This window comes from Lissotriton vulgaris, unplaced genomic scaffold (genome assembly GCF_964263255.1).
Source record: "Lissotriton vulgaris unplaced genomic scaffold, aLisVul1.2 SCAFFOLD_1465, whole genome shotgun sequence".
Lineage (NCBI taxonomy): Eukaryota > Metazoa > Chordata > Amphibia > Caudata > Salamandridae > Lissotriton > Lissotriton vulgaris.
This window is the reverse complement of record NW_028253733.1, coordinates 256685-270253: the sequence shown is the minus strand read 5'-3', so window position 1 is coordinate 270253 and position 13569 is coordinate 256685. Positions and strand designations below refer to the sequence as shown.

General features: G+C 44.0%; 1 protein-coding gene across 1 annotated transcript in view; it reads left to right on the top strand.

The window, feature by feature from the left end:
* Positions 1-13569, top strand: part of LOC147660783 (neurogenic locus notch homolog protein 1-like) — a 415745-nt gene that overhangs the window by 198580 nt on the left and 203596 nt on the right. The window contains exons 10-12 of the mRNA XM_086951469.1: positions 1552-1665; positions 6772-6885; positions 8496-8609. Coding sequence (XP_086807595.1) covers positions 1552-1665; positions 6772-6885; positions 8496-8609 — 342 coding nt within the window. The remainder of the gene's footprint in view (positions 1-1551; positions 1666-6771; positions 6886-8495; positions 8610-13569) is intronic.

The window sequence follows — 13569 nt, the reverse complement described above, 5'->3', positions numbered from 1 at the left end:
GAGCAGGTTTGTAGGTCAAGCGAAATTGGTTGTGAGTCAACCGAAAGAGAGGTAGGTTTACTTGACTTGCTAGGTCTTTAGCTTCTTGTTGAAGTCTAGTAGTGAAGAAGAGCTCCTGATGTGTAGGGGAGATAGTTCCAGGTCTTGGTGGAGATGTATGAAAAAGAGCAACAGCGACCTCCAGCTCTGCTTCTGTGGATGCGTTGAATATGAGGGAGAGAGAGAGACATAGATCGCAGTTGTCTGGTGGGTTGGTAGAAGTGTTGGCGGTGGTTGCGGTTGGCACGTCCAATGTTGTGGAGGGCCTTGAATGCGTTGGTGAGCGGCTTTAATTAGCAGCATTTCTGAATGGGGACTCAATGGAGCTCTCTGAGGTGAGGCGAGATGTGAGTGCAGCAAGGGAGCCTGGGGGCAGCGTTCAAAATGGTCTGGAGTCTCCGTGTGAAGTGGGTTGGAATTCCAGCAGAGAGTGTGTTTTGCCATAATCCAGCCTGCTCCTGATGAGGGCTTGAGTGATGGTGCGTCTGATTGTTTGGAGTAACCACTTGAAGATCTTGCATAGCATTCATAAGATGAGGAAGCAAGAGGAAGTGACAGCGTTTTCCCGAGGTGCCATGGTGAGTTTGTTGTCCAGGATAAATCCTATGTTTCTGGCTTGTTCCAATGGGATTGACGTGGGTCCTAATTCCGTACAATTATAATATGGGCTACAATCGGACTTACTTGCTTTCATGTAAAGTTGTTTTGTAATTGTAAAACTGCTTTGGCCCATCAATGAATAAGAGGCAGCGTAAGGGAGTCTGATGAGAGAGTAAAGCAGGGGTATGTGCAGGAGGAGAGTAGGCTTAGACTAGATGAAATCCTTGTAGGAGACAAGCGGATGACTCCATTCTTACCTGGATGGTCACACACCTAGGGGTATATTACCAAGCCAGGCGAAATGAAATTATCGCCGCTTTTGCGGCCGTTTTTTCGGCCGCAAAGCGGCGATAATTTCATCGCCCTATTAGCAAGCTGTCGCTAACATCAGTTAGCGACAGCTTTTAGGTGATAGCGAGCGGTTTGGGGCCCGCTTTGCATGTCAGCGATATTTATCGCTAATGACATGCAAAGTGGGCGTACCCAACCTGTCAGCGACTGAAAGCAGTCGCTAACATCGCTGTCGCCTATTATTAACGCAGGCGTAGCGATAAAAAAATTTGCGCTAAGTGCGAATATCGCTGAAAACTAACGCCTGCTCAGACCACTTCTTAACCTGTAGATCCAATGGGAGGTGGATATTCAGGTTAAGACCCTATTGGCGTTAATGCCTGAATATCGCTGGATTCCCAGCGATATTCACGCATTTCGCCGATATCGACGGATATTTTATTGCATTGGAGATAAACGTTGCTAATAGCATGTTATCGCCGCGATAAACTCCGGCGATGCGCGGCGATAAAAAAAATGTTGCTAAGCTTATTTAGCGATAAATATCGCTAGTTGTTGATAATATGCCCCTTAGTCTTTGAACTCCTTTGATTTATGACACTTGCTGTTTCTTCCTTTCAGGATTCAATGGCTCCCTGTGTGAGAATAACATCGATGAGTGCTCCAGCACCCCCTGCCTGAACGGAGGGCGGTGCATGGACGGGGTGGGCACATTCACCTGCGACTGTTTGGAAGGTAAGTGATGAAACAGTCCTTCTGATCCCTTAACTAACTACACCTGCCCTGTGTCCACCCGGCATCCTTCCTACGTCCACCCAGCGTCCTTCTTGCGTCCACCCTGTGTCTCCCATTTGTTATAATATAATCTTGTTTTCTTTTCGTCATCATGCATGTGTAAAGCAACACATGTATCACAGAGTGTTATTCATGGGTGACCTAAACCGGAAACCTGATTGGAAATTTCGATTTAAAACTGCGGTTTAATTAGTCAGTGATTTGAAGCCATTTAGGGCCTTATTTAGACCCTGGCCGTCTGCACTCCATTCCAAGGTGATCTACAACCCAACGGGGCTGATTCACAGAACTAACTTAAGACAAAATCCTAAACTTACTACTTTTGGTATTCACAGAAGTTAGGATTTTGTCTTAAGTTTGACAGACTTAAGACAGACTTAAGACAAAATCCTAACTTGAGTCTGTCTTAAGTTTGTCTTAAGACAAACTTAAGACAAAATCCTAACTTCTGTGAATACCAAATGTAGTAAGTTTAGGATTTTGTCTTAAGTTAGTTCTGTGAATCAGGCCCTATGTATTTAGGGTCTGATTTCGACTTTGGCCGATGGGATATTTTGTTGAAAACGTGACATATATCCCGTTTGTCGTATTGCAAATGCATTATATCCTATGGCACTGGTAATACGGCAATAATGGCATATCCGTCTCGTTTGTGACGTAGTAACCCACCTGTCAACCTTTAGAGCAGTCACTGCCACAGCGGCTCCAAGGAAGACACTCCAGCTTTGCTGTACGGGGGCTATTTTCAATGCTCTTACGTAGTACAGTGATTCGTTTTTCAACTAAAAACTCCCAAAGCAAGAGCTTATTTTTGAAAGCCAGAAATTAAATATCCCTGACACACTGGGAGATGTATCCCAACGAGTAGGCGTCATTCGTGTGTTTTCTTTTTTGGGGGACCACCAGGCTTTCCCTGGCAGTCCTGAACAGGACAAAGGCACACCAGAATGCCTTCCCTTGATAGGACAGATGGTTTGATGTGATTTGACAGATAGCCTAATGTCCATGATCCTGTTGGTCCAAGGTTTCCGCTGGTGGAGCGAGAGGAGGCTCGGGCAGCAGGAACACAACGGTTTGCCCAACTCTCAAAAAATCTGGCAAAGCAAGAGTTTGGCCGGCCAGGCACCCTGCCAAGTTTGTGATGGAGCACCCTGTCCACTGAACTCTAAGGAAGGCCCTTGCTCTCCTCTGTTTATGGTCCCCTGTCACACTTATCCTTAGGGCAGACATCCAAAACATTGCCAGTTGTTTTGCAGGATTGTCCAGCTCCTAGCTTAGATTTGAGCTCTTATCTTAGATCTTACAGTACAGTGATCCGAAGGGCATGCTGGAAATAAGCTTTACATTTGCCCAGGTCAGCCAGAGGTGATGGCTTAAGGTTGCAGACTGTCTTGAGAAGCTTGAAGTAGGAGGGACCTTTCTTTATAGCTTCACAAGAGAAGCGTCGCCCTCGGTCGCTGGTTTGCTCGTTCAGACGTTTCTTTCAGTGATTCGAGTTGGGCAGTCAGAGAGTAGCGCTATTTCTTATTTTATTTAAGGACTGTGCTTCTTTTTCCTTCCCTTTCAAGCCTCCATCTTGATGAGCGACGTGGACCAATGTCTCTTTTACAATTGATGTTATCTGCGTTACAATGCCCATTTAAAAGGAATCAAGTTAACAGAGGCTTTTGGTTTAATCACTTTATTTAACCAGTGGGCCTGCTCAGTTCATGCTTTGTTTACTATTAAGGGCCAGATTGGGTTTAGGTCTTAATCACTCACATACGTCTCCAAAATAGCCTGTGACTACAAGGAAACTTGGGTTGAGTTCTCAAAAATCCTAGCAGGTTGTGACTATGTTTGTTGTCGGAAGTTCTACATTGCTAGAATCCAGCCCATGGCAGCTCTGCTTTGCAGAAGGGTACATGTGACTGCTTTTACATCTGTATTGTCTCTGCAAGAGATGGACATTATGACAGCTATTTGTAGATTTAAAAAATGTTTTGTTCTAACTGGATTTGTTTTATTTTCTGCTGGTGGTTCTTTATATCACGTGTTTTGGTTGTCTTTGGATAGAAATTTGCTTTTTTCTAACTATTCTGTAAATTAGTGTTCCTGCTATTTTTTCCTTGCCATGCATTTTGTTAATCTTTCTCCCATCTTCTCAACCCTTCACTACATACCCATCCTTTCCCTGCCCACCCTTTCCATCACTGCCTGCATTCCATCCTCTGCCCATCCTTCTGCATCATGTTATATTTTGAGGTACCAAAGCACTGAGCAGAATATTCAAATTTCTCTGTGATAGGCCTTTTTAGATACCTGATAAATAAAGAAGAGTTAGCATTATACGAGAGTTCAATTTACAGTCTAGCTCATTTGGCTACACAGGGATGCCCCAAAATTCAATATATTCGATTAAATGTAAGTTTAGTATAAATTGAAAGCCAAACTGATGCATACAAGTCTCAAGAATATAATGTAAAAATACAGAATCGCTACTGGCAGTCTAAATCGCCTATCAAAGTTTGGTCTCAAAAGCATAAAGCATTCAAGGATTCAGTAATAGCAATGGAGAAAATAAGTAACAGAATCTGGTGATCAGTATATGATTTTCTTTCCTCTTACCTATACATAAGTAAATCTAAATGTCCTAATCTAAGCCTGAACTAAGTATTATTAATTTGGGGAAATTCTAATTCGATCCAGTAAAGCAGGAAGGTACCAGCATTACAGAGACTTCTGTAGAAGTCTCAAAAATCAGGAGTATTGCATAGCATAAAGCCCTACAGCAGACATGTAGCAAAAAGGTCTGTACCCCTCGAAGTGTAAAAGGAATCTGACTATAGCTAAAGTGTGACTACCAATTAATCTTCCACAGGCATTCGAGAATCCCAAATCTTTTGCCCCTATACTTTTCCACCGTCTCACAGTAAAACTTGGTAACCTTATTTGATACTCCCATCTCATGGTCTGAACATTAGGACGTTCCTGGATTCCTCCTGTCTCAAGATATAACACAAATAGGTGTCTTCACTTTGGGACATATTTACAAGCCCCTATTGCCACAGGAACATCACTTTTTTTGAAGTTCCGGTTGCGATACGGGCTTCGCTTTATTTGCAAGGCAGCGTTAAAACAGTTGATGTGGCTTAACGCTGCCTTATAAATAAGGCACTCTTTCACACTATACTAAGCGTGAAAGGGGAGGGCAGTGGGTGTTGTGGTGGGCGTTCCACTGCAACACCCATTGACTTTGATGCTGCCCCATATTTACAATTGTGGCGTAAATATTGAGCAATGCCAAAATTAAGATTAAACAAATCCTGGTCTTAACATGACGCAAAGAGGAGAAATGCTTTATTTCTCCTCGTTGTTGCTGTTTCTATGTGTGCTGCAATGTGCACATAGCACATAAACAATCATTTTAAAAATGACGAGTTGCTACTTCTAGGTGTGCTGCACAAAGCAGCACACTTAGAAGTTACAAATCGCCATTTAGGATTGTTTATGTGCAGGAAGGGGCACCTTTCTGCACATATACAATCATTCCCACAATATAAATACCGATACACTATGGTGCAAGGGTGCCTGCTTATGCAGCTGTAATTAGCGCCAACACAGGTGGAAACGTGTATTGTTGTAAATACAGTGCAGTCCTGAGTTTCCAAAGTGGAGGAGCCCGGTGTTAAGCCAAAAAGGCTAACACCGCACTCTACCACTTCCCTTTTCAATATACCCCTTTCTTTGTTAATGCCTCTCGCCCTTCCCAGGTGTTCTCATCCGAGCCTCACTATCTCTCATACACAATGTGCCTTTGACTAACTATGGGTTCAGATGAACGCATCTGCATAGAAGAAGAAAACATTGCAAGCCGAGCAAACTTTCACATTGAAGGTTAAACAGTAGGGTCCACATGATTAAGGTCTTTGGTCAAGCTAACATAGCAACGCACTTCAATAAACATTCAAATGCATGGTTATGGATACATATACAGTTATAAAATAAATGCAGGGTACTATTCAAATTAATACATGAGCATATAAGAGTTAACAACATTTCTCAAACTACGCAAATGCAGATATATATGAAAACTGAAATTTGGTACCACTATAAGGTACATATTAGTATGCACACTCGTGTAAAATATCTGGATTATACAGCAAATGCACCTTCAGTATATCGGTTAAGTGCACCACTTTACGTTGATTGATATTAAAGCACACAAATATATGGTACTGCATGCACGTATATATGGCATTGTCAAGACGAGAAAGGGTGGACCAAACTTACCCTGCTCCACAGGCTGTGGATCCAGTCGTGTGGAGCAAGTCTCCGTGAATCGAGCTCTTCACCAGTGGGGGGAGAGGCTCGGCAAGCCGGTGATGCTGCCTTATACCTCTCTGGATGCAGGTCCTGCTCATTATTGAGTCCAGCCCTCTGGGAACATTTACAGATTTGAATCGAACACCACCAGTCAAAGACTGAACCCCAGTACAGATTATAATGGAAGCTTAATTTGCAAATACCATTGACCTAATGAGATGAAAGAAAAGCATGGACAGTGCAATTTAAAAGTCTACAAATTCCCAAACTCTCACTGGAAAGCACTAAATGCCATTACTTGTTGATTAACAGATCATTAGTAAAATAAACAATGTCCCCTCTGTTTGCCTGTCCTACCACAATGTCCGCTTCTTCAGCTTTGCTCCATGTCTATATGCGGATCATTTGTGGGCTATTGAAGCGACCTGCTCAGGACCCAAAGAAAGTTCTTCTACAAATAACTCCTGATTACCGCCTTCCCCTCTTCATTGCTAAAACCTTTTAGCCTAAGGCTATGTTTAATCTTAACAGACAGAGAACTCACTGGCATAAGATCCTAGAACAACTTTACTATGTGAACGTGGTTGGTCAGTGCAGGTAAGCGCGCCTCCCGAATGGATCACCGGCCTCCAGGGATGAAAGCCTTTTATTTTACTTGTCTTAGTTTTGATTGTCTTTGTTCTTCCTACCAACCTGCTCTATAATGACTTTGCTCTTTCTACTTCTTCTTCTCTGCTGCAGGATTTGAAGGTGTTGTTTGTGAGATCGAGACCGACGAGTGCCTCACCAGCCCCTGCCAAAATGGAGGGGTCTGCACCGATCGGCCAAATGGGGTTGACTGTGAGTGTCAACCAGGTAAGTCGTCGGGGTGGATGGATGAGAAGGTCAAAGAGCACAATCGGAGGCAGAAAGAGACCTGGGTGGAAAGAGGATGAATGGGCAACAGGGAAGAGATGAGAAAATCTAACGAAACGAGACAAAACTGTAGAAAGTGAGTGTTAGGATGTTGGGACAGCACATCTAGTGAAACTCGAGTGTCAACAAGGCACATATATGTCTGTTCACATTGATATATCAGCTGCGTAGATGCTCTAAAGCCATAGGATGCGGGCCTGTCTATAAGAGTCAAGGCTTTGTGGTGATACCTGCCATCTCAGGAAGTCCACCCCAGAAGAGTAACACCAGGTGTTAAGGAAACAATAAGTACCACTATTAGGCTTGAGGGGGCCAGCCGATAAACCGTTCGGGTGGTGGAGGCACCGTTGCTTGAACACAGTGTTCACCTGATCTCCAAATGAGGTGGAGGAAACAGTGGTTGGGCCAACAAGGCATCTGTCAATTTTTGGCAGAAGCCTATGTAGTACCCAACCCTAAATGGGATTCTCATTTTATTTCCATTGTAGCCTGTGAGAGAATTTCTGTTGACATTTCTGTATGGTATGTTATGTTCTGTTAAGTCGATTTGTTGCACCGACTTGTCACCCATGAAGATATCCAGGCTCTTGAGCAGGTCTGTAGGTCAAGCAAGAGTGGTTGTGAGTCAACCGAATGAGATCCATAGGGTTAGTTGACTTGCCAGGTCTTCAGCTTCTTGCGGACGTCTAGTTGTGAAGAAGAGCTCCTGATGTGTAGGGGTCTTGGTGGCAATAAAGGAAAAAGAGCGACCTCCAACGCTACTTCTGTGGATGTGTGGGATATGTGCGAGAGAGAGACGTAGATCGCAGTTGTTTGGTGGGTTGGTAGAAGTGTAGACGGTGGTTGAGGTAGGCAGGTCCAGTGTTGTGGAGGGCCTTGAATGCGTGGGTGAGCAGCTTTAATTGGCAGCGTTACTGAAAGGGGGGCCACTGGAGCTCTCTGAAGTGAGGCAAGATGTTGGTGTGGCGAGGGAGGTAGAGGATGAGTCGGGCGGCGGTGTTCTAAATGGTCTGCAGTCACTGTTTGAGGTGGGTTGGAATTCCGGCATAGAGTGTGCTTCCATAGACTAGCCTGCTTGTGATGAGGGCTTGAGTGATGGCGCCTCTGGTCGATTTGGGGTAACCACTTGAAGATCTTGCATAGCATTCGTAAGGTGAGGAAGCAAGAGGAAGTGACAGCATTTTCCCGAGGTGCCATGGTGAGTTTGTTGTCCAGGATAAATCGTAAGTTTCTGGTTTGTTCCGATGGGATTGATGTGGGTCCTAATTCTGTAAAATAATAATATGGGCTACAATCGGACTTACCTGCTTTCATGTATAGTTGCTTTGGTGTAAATGTAATTGTAAAACTGCTGAGGCCCATCAATAAATTAGAGGCAGTGTAAGGGGTATAATGAGAAAGTAAAGCAGGGGTATGTGCAGGAGAGTAGGCTTAGGCTAGATTAAATACTTGTGGGGGGGCAAGCAGATGACGCCATTCTCAACTGGATGGTCACACACCAAGTCCTTGAACTCCTTTGGTTTATGACACTTGCTGTTCCTTCCTCTCAGGATTCAATGGCTCCCTATGTGAGAGTAACATAGATGAGTGCGCCAGCACCCCCTGCCTGAACGGAGGGCGGTGCATGGACGGGGTGGGCACATTCACCTGCGACTGCTCCGAAGGTAAGTCATGAAACTGTCCTTCTGCTTCCTTAACTGACTACACCTGCCCTGTGTCCACAATGCATCCTTCCTACGTCCACCCAGCATCCTTCTTGCGTCCACCTTGTGTCTCCCATATGTAATAATATAATCTTGATCTCTTTTTGCAAGTGTCCTTCTTTCGTCCACCCTGTTTCTCCCATTTGTAATAATATAATCTTGTTCTCTTTTCATCATTATGCATTTGTCAAGCAACACACGTATCACAGAGTGTTATTCATGGGTGATTTAACCTGGAAAACTGATTGGAAATGTACATCTAAAACTGCTGTTTAATTAGTGAGTGATTTGAGGCCATATAGCGCCTTTTTTAGTGCCTGGCCGTCTTCACTCCATTCCCAGGTGATCTACAACCCAACGTATTTAGAGTTCTCCACCAGACAGACAGAGAGCATGATGTAGATTTGGCAGACGGTATATTTCTTTACAAATGTGAAAGTCTGTCGTTTTACACATGCATTATGACCTACGGCACCAGTAATACGGTGGACGGTATATCTGTCATGTTTGTGATGTAGTGACCCACCCACTGAACTCTAATTCAGGCCCAGAGTTCTCTCTGCCTTTAGAGCGGTCACCATCACACCGGCTCCAAAATAGACACTTACTTTGCTGTTCGGGTGCCATTTCAATGCGCCAACACAGTATAGGGTTTCGTTTTTCAAATACAAAACTCTCAAAGCGAAAGCTTTTTACTAAAAAACAGAAATTAAATGTCCCTGACACACTGGGACTGGGACTGATACAATAACCCGAAGCTTGAAGTAGGAGGGACATTTCTCTTTCGCTTCACAAGAGAAGCGTCGCCCTCGGTTGCTGGTTTGATGTTTCAGACGTTTCTTTCAGTGATTCGACTTGGGCAGTCAGAGAGTCGCGCTATTTCTTAATTTGTTAAAGAACGGTGCCTCATTTTCATTTCCTTTCAAGCCTCAATCTAGATAAGCGACCTGGACCAATATCTCTTCTACAAATGATGTTATCTACATTAAAATGCCCATTTAAAAGGAATCAAGGGGCATATTATCAAGGGATTATCTCCTCTTTTTTGGCTTTAAAAGCCAAGAAATCGGAGATAAAATTATCTCCCTATCAGCAACAGGGTGCTAACACGCAAATTCGCATGTTAGCACCCTTTTTCTCTACGCTTCCCCTTGCATCTCTAATGAGTTCCAGAGAAAAATAATAGGAGAAATGTTAAGCGACATTTCTCCTATTATCAAGGATTTCGGTAACCCTGTTAGTGATAAAAAAGCAGTGCTAACCGCGGTTAGCACTGCTTTTTTTACACCAAGGTATTTTCCTGACTTAGCCATGGTATCCTATGGAAGGTGGATATCATGGCTAAGTTTGTGAGCCCCTATCATCAAGCTAACGCCAAACTTTGAGAGATTATCGTTGGTTTTCCAGCGATAATCTCTCAATTGGCAGTTAGCGCGAGGATTTTTATCACTTCTGAGATAAACCTTGCTTATAGCAAGTTATCTCTGCAATAATTTCCAGCGATGCTTAGCGTTAAAAAATGTGTTGCTAAGCATCGTTAGCGATAAATATCGCTAAACGTTGGAAATATACCCCCAAGTTAATAGAGGCTTTTGGTTCAATCACTTTATTTAACCTGTGTGCCTGCTAAGTTCATGCTTTGTTTACTATTAAGGGCCAGATTGGGTTTAGGTCTTAATCACTTACACTCGTCTCCAAAATAGCCTGTGACTACAAGGAAACTTGTGTTGAGTTCTCAAAAGTCCTAGAAGGTTGTGTCTGTGTTTGTCGTCGGAAGTTCTGCATTGCTAGAATCCAGCCCGTGGCCGCTCTGCTTTTCGAGTACGTCGGAAGGGTACATGTCACTGCTTATACATCTGTATTCCCTCTGCAAGAAATTGACATTATGACAGCTATTTGTAGATTTTTAAAAAAGATTTGTAAAAAGGTTGTGTTCTAACTGGATTTGTTTTATTTTCTGCTGGTGGTTCTTTATATCACGTGTTTTGGTTGTCTTTGTATAGAAATGTGTTTTTTTTAACTTCTTTGTTTTCCTCGCCATGCATTTTGTTCATTCTTTTCCATCTGCTCACCCCTACACAACATTTCCCTCCTTTACAGGCCCTCCCTTTCCATTACTGCCTAGATTCCATCCTCTGCCCACCCTTTCCTTTACTGCCAAGATTCCACCCTCTGCCCACCCTTTTTCATTACTGCCTAGATTCCATCCTCTGCCCACCCCTTCCCTTACTGCCTAGATTCCATCCTCTGCCCACCCCTTCCATTACTGCCTAGTTTCAATCCTCCTCCCACCATTTCCATTACTGCCCAGATTCTTCCTCTTTTCTGCTGCTTCATAGATTATAGTGCTGCGTTTGATAAAGTGTCTCGCAACACTCTCTGGTGGAAACTAGACGCTGGGGGGATCCCAGGGGATCTGCTCGTAGCCCTCATCTCCTTGCACAAGAGTGCATAGGTGCAAGTGAGAACAGGTCCTTCGACTATCTCTGCAAAAATCTCCACCACAGATGGCCTGAAGCAAGGATGCGTTCTAGCACCCCTCCTGTTTAATCTCTATACCGCCGACCTTGGGAGATTCTTGGAGCACAGCAGCCTGCTTCCGCCGCAACTGGGCCAATCGAAACCGAAACTGCACATTATACAATACACTGATGACATCGTCATAATGGATCACGCCAAATCTGGCATTCAACACGCCCTGAGTAAGCGCGACATATATAATAAAGTTAATGCCCTTAAATTTTATCAGGACAAAACCAAGGTCCTGATTTTTGGCCACTGCCAAAAAAGACATTTTTAATGTGGAGCATTGGGTCTGCGAAGATCAAATCGACACCGAAGTATAACTACCTGGGTGTATGGTTTAGCGAGTCCTCCAGGCCGTCAGCCCACCCAGCCACCCTGAAAAAAAGATCCGGAGCTATAACATACAGCCTGACCCACCTCAATCAGAGTCTGAGCAACCCCTCAGCCGAGCCCAAACTGAAGGTGATAAAAGCTACCCTTCTTCCCGAAGCATGCGCGGCTAGCCTTGACCACGCCCAGAACATGAATTACAAACACATTTTTCGGCTCCCTAAATGTACACGCAGGGCAAGATTGTGACTCGAACTGGGCCTCATAACACAGTCTCTTTCATGTGAAGCAGTTACCTTGAAGTACTCCATAAATGTACTAAAAGCCCCGGACAACACCCTCAAAGCTTATCTACAAGAAATCTTTGCGAGTCCTTGGAATCCATGACACCGACACATGAAAAGGCCATAAGATCCCTACAAATTGACGAATCACGCTAAAATCAGACTCGATTTCCTACGCAGTTTGGAAAAGGTCCATAAACAAGCTGGCGAGACAATTCTCCTACCAGCTGGACTTCCGGACATTAAAATCTGTCTGTTCTGAATAACTCATATTTCCCAGGCCTACAGCAACCATACCTTTCAGACTGCTTAACCTCTTCGGTGCTCATGACGGAGCGGTTCCGTCATGAGCCCCGGTTAGGCTGTGCTTATGAAGGAACCGTTCCGTCACGGCCACACCCGTTTCTTAGAACCTTCGGCACAGAGCGAAAATTTGCGCCGCGCTGAAGTGGTTAATCTTGCTGGCTTGCATGAATATTATGTTTATGCGCCTTTTAGGCCTGCGAACCATTGATTTTAACCAAAGGGCCCCATGTAGAGAGGAGGGGGCCTGCAGATTATGCAACTATAGGTCTAAATCACGGTTCTATCCTTTGTGCTGCTGTCCTTCTTTTGATGCCCCCAGGAGATTTCTTCCGAACTCATTATACCAAAAGAGGGGCATTTAAACATGCTTGGAGACATCTGCACTTTGTTTCACATGAACAGACACTCAAAGGCTTGCAAGTTGCAGAAAATATGTGAGAATCTTGGAATATGTACTTTCCCCTCAAATAGCCCCTCCCAAACTGGTCTTCGCTCCTCAAAATCTCATAATTGATTACTTTATAGCATGCCGCAGAGTTTTATCACCACACTAAGTCACTTTATTCATTTTATTGCTGAGTTTAACGGTTTTATTGGTAATAAGGTCACTGTGCAAGAATGTCTTTTATGAACAATGATTTTTAAATGTGATGGCCAGTATGAACTCTGCTTCCAAGGATGTATTGAAGGTACCACCATTGCAATGGTTTTAATTAAATGTGTAAATAGTTTAATAATAAATAAATACAATAAATACTGCCCAGATTACATCCTTTGCCCACCCTTTCCGTTACTGCCTATATTTCCTCCTCTGCCCACCCTTTCCGTTACTGCCCAGATTGCATCCTCTGCCCACCCTTTCCATTACTGCCTAGATTCCATCTTCTGTTATCCACTTATCCGGTCATTCCCCACTCACATATCTATTCACCACCAGCCTTCTAATCAGTATCATCCTTCCATTCTTGATCCTTCTATTCTCTGCCCATTCCACCATTTTGTAGTAAGTATATGGCGACTGAGGGCCTTTCAGCAGGGCTCAGTCCACAGCAGATAGTACAACAGTTCCATTTCGACCCTTCCATTCTCTCTCCACCCTTTTATTCTCTGCCTAACCTTCAATGATTTACCCATCCTTCCACTCACCAATATTGGATAATGCACCGAACTTCCATACTCTGACCACTGTTTTATTAAACAGCGTGCCCTTCAGTTCCCCGCCCATCCTACCCTCCACCTGTGCATCCAGTGTCTGCGCTTGCTATTGTCCATCTATCCTTACATACTCAACATCCATCCTTCCATTCAATACCAGTCCTTTGATTCTCCAATCATCCTTCTACACTCTACCTGTGCATCCAGTGTCTGTGTATTCTATTATCCACCCATCCTGGTATACTCAACATCCATCCTTCCATTCAATACCAGTCCTTTGATTCTCCAATCATCCTTCTACACTCTACCTGTGCATCCAG